This window comes from Alosa pseudoharengus, unplaced genomic scaffold, assembly GCF_046254945.1.
Source record: "Alosa pseudoharengus isolate Yale_2024_CS ecotype anadromous, Long Island Sound unplaced genomic scaffold, YU_APseudo_1.1 YU_APseudo_1.1_scf_12, whole genome shotgun sequence".
NCBI classification, from domain to species: domain Eukaryota; kingdom Metazoa; phylum Chordata; class Actinopteri; order Clupeiformes; family Clupeidae; genus Alosa; species Alosa pseudoharengus.
The window spans coordinates 28,949,068-28,956,578 of record NW_027468587.1 but is presented as its reverse complement, the minus strand read 5'-3'; the positions used below and the strand labels follow the sequence as shown (position 1 = coordinate 28,956,578).

The window sequence follows — 7,511 nt, the reverse complement described above, 5'->3', positions numbered from 1 at the left end:
TGACAATTTATTCTTTCTTTTCTTGGGGTTTTGAATAAGTGTGCTAATCACATAAATTATAATATACTACAGCACATAGACTTCTGCACCTTACTTATATCTGAGAGCCAATCAAATTGTGCCTGTGTTCTAAAGCTGCTGATTGGCTGAAGGCAGCTGGCGGTTAGACATCAATAGAAAGGGGAGAACAGGCATGTGGAGATGAAAGGCAAAACGACATCAGTGAGGAACTGAAGATGGAGCTGTGGCTCTGTTGAAGTGACGCACCTGCAATTAACTGGCCAACGATGTTACTAAATTCACCAACTATACATAAAACATTCATTGCAAGAAATAGTTGACATAAAAGACAAACTGTGTGACAAAAAGGCCATTTTCAACAGGTGGCTGATAGTATTTAGTATTTATTGAAATCTACATAGGTTTATATATTTTCTTTAAAAAAACAAGTACTTGAAAAACAATAATTATATTCATAATGATTCTCACTAAAACATCTATTTACAAAAAGCAAACACAAAACACTGCTTTAAGATATCAAAATGACCTGATAGTGTTCTATTGAAGTACTGTGTTTGTAAGATCTTCATAAAAGCAGCCCCTAAATGTGGGATAGCTCAGCTGTAGTTAAAAACAGTACCAATATTTCCAAACTTGGTAAAAAAGCTCAGGGATACTTCCATTCATTGGTGTCTATTAGGCAACACCTCTCTCTATTATGTAGTTCTTCAGGGCAAGTTGAAATATGATGCACCTAACTGACATTTAAATTAGTTCCACATTTGTAGTGCTCATTGCAGACCACCAAATTCCAATGTGTCAGTTCAGACATGAATTTACACAGTAATGAAAATTCATGTACAATCTAATAAATAGCTACATGTCAAGGCCTATCATATCAAATTTGTAGTCATTTTTGTTCGCCCAGTTGTGGCTGTGGATTAACCCAGTATTTAAAGAAAAGTCAAATGAGTCCAATGCTTCACAAAGTCCCTAGTGTATAATATACGCAAGCATCACACTCGCTTAAATAGCAACAGAGAAATTAGGGCTGTGTTTCATTTTAGACAGGTCATCGTGTTGAACACTGACTAATGTGATGTTTACAACAGGTCACATATAAAACACTACATGACCATGTAGTCAGTAAAATGAAAACAATAAAACAGAATCGACACAGTAAAAAGGGAGAGCAGTGAGAGATGCTACATTGGCAGAATCTGTGGATTACACATCCTCCATGTTGTTCTTCTGCCTGAATGACTGCCTGAGGATGTTCCTTCAACTGTTACCTCATGTGTTAAGTAGATCTCCCAATCCATAACATACAACTGTTACCTCATGTGTTAAATAGATCTCCCAATCCATAACATACAACTGTTACCTCATGTGTTAAGTAGATCTCCCAATCCATAACATACAAGGCAGTACGACTACGGGAACAAAATCATCCTGCTTTTAAGCTGATTTTCAGACCAACGGTACATGAAAGAACACTTTGCAGAAACCTGCAGAGGCTGCCGAGAGGCGAGATGAGCGGCCGCCTCTGATTGCGGACAGCAGCAGAAGGGATTGTGAGGCCGCGCGTACCTGCGGCTCCTCTCCTGCTGACCCCTCCGGCACCAGACTACTCCCTCGCCCGCTCAGCACAGCTGTCGCTTGTCTCCGGAGGCGCTGCTCTGCCTCATCTCTGGCAGATGTATGAGGAACTTCACAGCCAGAGACAGTCTGTCCCAGTCTGATCCCTCACGTCAGCTTCCTCAACACAGCAGAGAGGGGTAGAAGGTAGAACCGGCACGCGGTATAAAAACGGCTTTGTTTGCGCTGCGTTTTGGAGATATTAAGGCAACAGTGGAAGGTGGTGGGCATATGGTCAGCTAAAAGACAGATCAGCTAAGATCAAGTCAGTCTCAGTGAGGAGGACCACACCCACGTCCAGGGTAAAACGTCAGTCTCCTGTGCTGTGGACTTTGGTCGCCGGACGTTGGTCCACTTCTTGAGTGCGAGCTGACGTATCCGGTTATCGATTAGCCCTCTGGTCCATTGTGTCCCATTTTTTCCAAATAAAGTAAAAAAAGTAGTTGTTGTCATGTCACTGTGATTAATATAAATAAATTAAAAACGAGAAACATTACTAGGGTGTCATCTAGTGTGTGTAGTTCCTGAGTGGGGGAAGTGCCTTTGGGCTTTAGAGCTGCTGGGAGGAGTTAAGTGTATGTGTGTGTGCGTGCATGTGTGTGTGTGTGTGGAGGTGTTACGTCGACACCGGCGTCTGCAACACAGCGGCGCTCTCCGCCACGTCCACCAGCGTCACCTGCTCGCCCTCCTCCTCCACCATGTCTGCGTCCAGCTCGCTGGGCTTGATGATGATGGTACCCTCCGACATCATCACCACCTCCTCCTCCTCCTGCTCCACATCCCCCTCCTCCTCCTCCTCCTCCTGGAGCACCACCTCCTCCTGGCCCTCCACTGCTCCAGCGTCCTCGCCCGTGCCGTTGGGCTGGCCGTTGGTCATGGCCTCCAGCTTGAGGCGGTACTGCTCGGCCTCCTGCTCCTTCTGCAGGAGCTGCTGGCGGTACTCCTGCGCCCGCTGGTTGGCCTCCATCAGCTGCTTCTCCAGCTGCTCACGGCTGTCCTTCTCCGCCATCTCCTGCTGCGACAGCACACAAGGGAGGGGAGGAAGTCAGTGCGTTTTTTTAGGAAGCAACAACAGCCTTAACTAACAACACCATGGAACACAAATCAAGAAGCTGACAAAGCCAGAGATTAGGAAGTGAATGAGTTAACTAACAGCACTGCAAATGCAACAATATGGCATAGGGTTGTATAGATTCTATAGGTTTGTCATAACTTATCTTTTTTATAGGCTTGTCATCTTATCCAACACCACAGAACACATGAGCGATATGTAGCATGATAAAAGACTCTACATAAGTAATTACTTTGCACTGCCCATCCAACTTTGACAACATGCCAAAGTAATTATTAAGTAATGATCTTCTTATGTTTAGTGATTTATAACTTCAGACTGAAAAAAAAGAACAATACATTTTGAAACTTTTCCTACTTCCTATCAAGCACTGAAGCAACAGTAGCTCTCAAACCTTCTGTTTGGGATCCATGTGGTGGGTCACTTGTTCCAGTTTCCTCTTGCGTGGCGTGGGAGGTTTGGACTCCTCCACCACAACTTCCTCTGTGACCTGTCCAGCTGGAACAGCCACCACTGCACTCAGAACACAAACACACCAGTCACATCCACTACAACAGGACAGGATGTTTTCACAGGAGAATGTGCTAACAAGACATCAATCTCAGAATGTGAGTGACCTTTTGCCCTGTGGAAGAAGGACTTCTACTGTGAATATCTATGACTTAACACTATTTAAAGCTCCTAATATAATAATACTATAGTAATAAAATAGTAGCATAGCATAGTATAATGTATGTAAATATGACAATGATTTTACTCCATCCATAGATTATATTAGATTAAATGAGATCCATAAATGGAGTCTGCAGTTTTCGGCAAACCGTTTTATATTCTAACTTAAGCAGTGAGACAACTATGCTGTCTACCACTCACTTTGTTGCCCCTGCATGGTGACAAAGAACTTCTGCCCCAAAGAAGCTGGCTGCAGGTTGCCCTGTTGGTCAGTCACTATGGTGATGACCCTCTGCCCTCCTTCCCCGACAACCTGCTGGATGGCGGAATCCACAGAGTTTGCAGCGATCACTTCCTCAGTGGCACCTACTGGCATACAAGACATACAGGGGTCCGTAATCATTTGAAATCTAAAGTAGATGACATAGATAAAGCGCTCCGTTAGTGGAGTGTCTGCTGCAACAATTAGCGTCCTCTATAATCAATAAAACTGGCTACACCAGACGTGAGAGCAGCGTGTACATTCGAAAAAATTAGAAGGCTCTTCTAAACAATTTTTACACCCCGTGTAAGAATGGAGTGCTTCAGTTAGGTGCCTGGTGTAGCCTGCCTGTAAGACGGCAGCCTGTAAGACGGCAGCCTGTAAGACGCCTGCCTGTAAGACGCCAGCCTGTAAGACGCCACTGGCCCTGTAGGGGGTCTTCCTACCTGAGTTGGGCTTAGCAGCTGTGAGGACGATGTCCGAGAAGTTGACGAGCTCCCCTGAGGAGGAGATGAGGAACTGAGGACTGGGCATGGAGGTGGCAGAGCTGCTCAGAGGGTTCACGTTCACCTGGTGCTGCATGCCCTCCTGTCACAAACACACACAACACAACACAACACACAGCTTAGACACATCATAACACACAGCACACACAACACAACACACAGCTTAGACAACACAACACACAGCTTAGACACATCACAACACACAGCACACACAACACAACACACAGCTTAGACACAACACAACACACAGCACACACAACACAACACACAGCTTAGACAACACAACACACAGCTTAGACACACACGCTATGCTCAGGATTAGTTGATTTGTTTATTTACCAGATACACTACCTGCAAAAGTAGCATGAGGTCAGTGTTGCCCTTGTCAACGGCGATGAGGAAGGGCGTCTTGTCGAACTTGCTCATGGCGTGTGTGTCGGCACCGTACTTCACCAGCAGCTCCGCCACGGCCCTGTGGCCGTGCTCAGTGGCCCAGTGGAGCGCGGTCATCTTCAGCATGTCTTTAGCATTCACATCCGCTCCACTCTGCACAACACAACACAACACAATATACTGTACCTAATCATTTGACTGATGCTTCTATCCAAAGCAACGTACATCACAACTCGGGGTTAAGTGCCTTGCTCAAGAACACAACGGAGGCAATCAAGAATTAAACCCACAACTGGCTACTGCATGCTAGCCCAGCTCTTTAGAATTAAACCCACAACTGGGTACTGCATGCTAGCCCAGCTCTTTAGAATTAAACCCACAACTGGGTACTGCATGCTAGCCCAGCTCTTTAGAATTAAACCCACAACCGGCTACTGCATGCTAGCCCAGCTAATTAGCCACTATGCTACCTTTGCCTTAATTGGATGCCCAGTCAGCTGGAGTAATCAAACTTCAAGCTAGATATACTTGTATTTCTTGTTGGAGTCAGGGTAGAAAAGTTCTAACTAAAATATTGGCCCTCTGGCTTGGATATACTTAATTACTTATACACCAAGTGTTCTCTGAGCAAGCTGACAGATGTGTATGCCTGTTTGAGTTTACTTGTTGAAATAAGCTCTTTTTAAGATATGGTCCTACACACACACAAAAAACATATTTTGTATTTGTTTTAGAATAATGGGCATTGAAACTGAATTTCTATGAGCTGCTGTTACAAATTAAAAAAAAATATGGGGGGGGGGGGGGTGGTGTGATTAAAGACTGGATTTGATATAGAGCAATTCTGCAGAGGAGCAGCACAGAGAGGTGGAACATCAATGTCCTCTGAAACAAGGCCCACCTCCAGATAACCTGAGACTGACAGCAGGATGATGCAGTGTTGTGCCTTTACCTTGACAAGAAGCTCCACAATGCTGTTGTGCCCCTCTGCAGCAGCCATGTGAAGAGGGGTCCGGTCCACCTTGGTGCGGGCGTCCCTGCTGACGCCTGCACGGAGTAGTACCTCAGCAGTAGAGTAGTGTCCATACTGTGCAGCAAGATGAAGAGGTGAGGTCCCAAGCTGAAAACATACAGGTGAGAATCAAATAATAACAATGGTATTATATGATAATCCAGTGTTTCCCACATAATTGAATTCCATTTGTGGTGGTTGGTTTGCAGAATGAACTTGAATACAACAGTTTTTAACAAATTAGCACAGCGTGGTTATGATGCTAACCAGATTTAAGCGCAATTTAGTACAACCTGGAAAATCATTGTGTGGTGGTCAATGTTGATATTGTGGTGGGCCGCCACAAATAAGTCAATGTATGGGAAACACTGTAATCATTAACATATACACAGAATGCATACATTTGCACATATGTGTAAATCTGAATATATTAGTTTTATATTTGATTAGTTGCAGTATATGCAATAATTATTTACAAATATGCTCACCCAGTCTGTAGTAAAAGGAGCTCCATTGGCCATGAGAGTCCTGACCTCATCATCTTGCCCTTTGCGTGCCGCCTCAAGCAGTCTCTTCCCCAAATCCACAAGAGACATCTGATGTTGAAATACAACACAAAGCGAAGTTTTTATTCACTTTCAACTTTTTATGTGGGAGAACATTTCAACATTTAATGCAATACATTGAACCACTTCAAAGCGTTTTGTGTTCATTCTGGCCACGTTCATGCCAACTTCTTTCACGAAGTCATGGAACTCATGCGCCCAGTTGATGGCATTTGTTACAGTTAAATTAGATTAAACATTATAATTGGGATCAACAGCAAATGTGATGGAAGCACGAATGCAGAGTAGCTAACTAGCCAAGTCAGATAGGAAGTCGATTAACGTAGTTTACAGTGGATGTTCCGGGGGAAGTTGATTCTCCCATTCAAACAAAGTTACCAGGCAAGTTCAGCAGGCGACAACAGGAGAGGGCTATTCAACATAAGAAACAAATTGTTCTAAACCTTCCTGAATTAGTTTAGTGTACAGCAAATGACTGATCACAGGCCAGCTAGCTAACGCTGTTGTGGAGAATCAACACTGCTAGTCGAACGCAGTGTTTCAAGTTGTGCAAGTTAGCCACTTTTGGCGCTTGATATTTGGATAGGTTCGGCGACCTACGTACGAATTGTTAGAAGTAGTTGGGTAGGTTTCTGTAAATATATAAATGTATGTAAAGACGAACCACTTTCCAGGTGGCCGAATAGATAAAATGCAATGCACTTTACGCTTAGACTAACGTAACACGTTGCAGTCAACAACAATAAGACGAGTAACGTTACACCGAGCTGGCTGCTTGCTAAAGTTAACGCTTCACGAAAAGCTAACGTTAGAGAGCTAACATTAGCTTGTTGGATTTACCGTTTCAGAATATCTTTAGATATCCTTGTGAGACTCAAATGTGTCCTCTGGTGTCACATGAAAACATTAGAAGTTATAACAGTAGTTTGTCTTGACTTTCTATTTGTTGCTATTCGTAGTTCCCTGTACTTTCTGGGAAGGAAAAAAAGAATACAAATATGGGGCAGTTGATCAAATATGGCGCCCGAAGACCGAGGGCGGAAGTTTACTTGCGCACAATTTCAAAATCAAAACTTTCTGCATTACATACACCCATTACATCATAAAAAATAAAAATATACATATAACACCAAATGCATAAAACCCACATATCCAAGATTACTTACCCCACATGGAAATTAAATAACAAATTAGTGTGAGAATAGTCTTGCAGTTGTATGTTCAGTTTGCTGAGCACATTGTAAAATGGTTTCTTCATTTATTGTGAATGGTCAGGTAGCACATGCAAAACTTGTTTTTCTTCCCACTTTGTGAAAAGTAAATGATTGTAAATCTGGCATGATGGTAATTAAAAAATCATTATCATGCAAGTCCCAGCGTATGTATTTTG

The 7,511-nt window shown here is 43.4% G+C and overlaps 1 protein-coding gene across 7 annotated transcripts; it reads right to left on the bottom strand.

Moving 5' to 3' along the window:
- Positions 1-391: 391 nt before the first annotated feature.
- On the bottom strand, positions 392-7,432 carry gabpb2b (GA binding protein transcription factor subunit beta 2b). 7 transcript variants are annotated; one of them, XM_076280684.1, is made up of 8 exons: positions 7,288-7,432; positions 6,044-6,151; positions 5,496-5,663; positions 4,490-4,696; positions 4,091-4,232; positions 3,584-3,751; positions 3,105-3,223; positions 392-2,653 (listed from the first exon to the last, which is right to left on the bottom strand). In XM_076280684.1, exons 2-8 carry the CDS (start codon positions 6,149-6,151, stop codon positions 2,255-2,257), a joined length of 1,311 nt encoding a protein of 436 aa, XP_076136799.1. In that variant the 5' UTR covers positions 7,288-7,432; the 3' UTR covers positions 392-2,254. The 7 variants fall into 7 exon arrangements, with proteins under 7 accessions (XP_076136799.1, XP_076136798.1, XP_076136801.1 ...); XM_076280683.1 differs by lacking the exon at positions 7,288-7,432 and adding an exon at positions 6,962-7,281; XM_076280686.1 differs by lacking the exon at positions 7,288-7,432 and adding an exon at positions 6,962-7,281 and having other exon boundaries at positions 392-2,650.
- Positions 7,433-7,511: the final 79 nt, after the last annotated feature.

Coding starts and splice junctions, on each gene's coding strand:
- gabpb2b (XM_076280684.1), bottom strand. CDS start 6,151: ATGTCTCTTGTGGATTTGGGGAAGAGACTGCTTGAGGCGGCACGCAAA. Junction 5,664..6,043: donor CTCCTTTTACTACAGACTGG/GTGAGCATATTT, acceptor GTATGTTTTCAG/CTTGGGACCTCACCTCTTCA. Junction 4,233..4,489: donor TTTTGCAGGTAGTGTATCTG/GTAAATAAACAA, acceptor TGTTTGTGACAG/GAGGGCATGCAGCACCAGGT.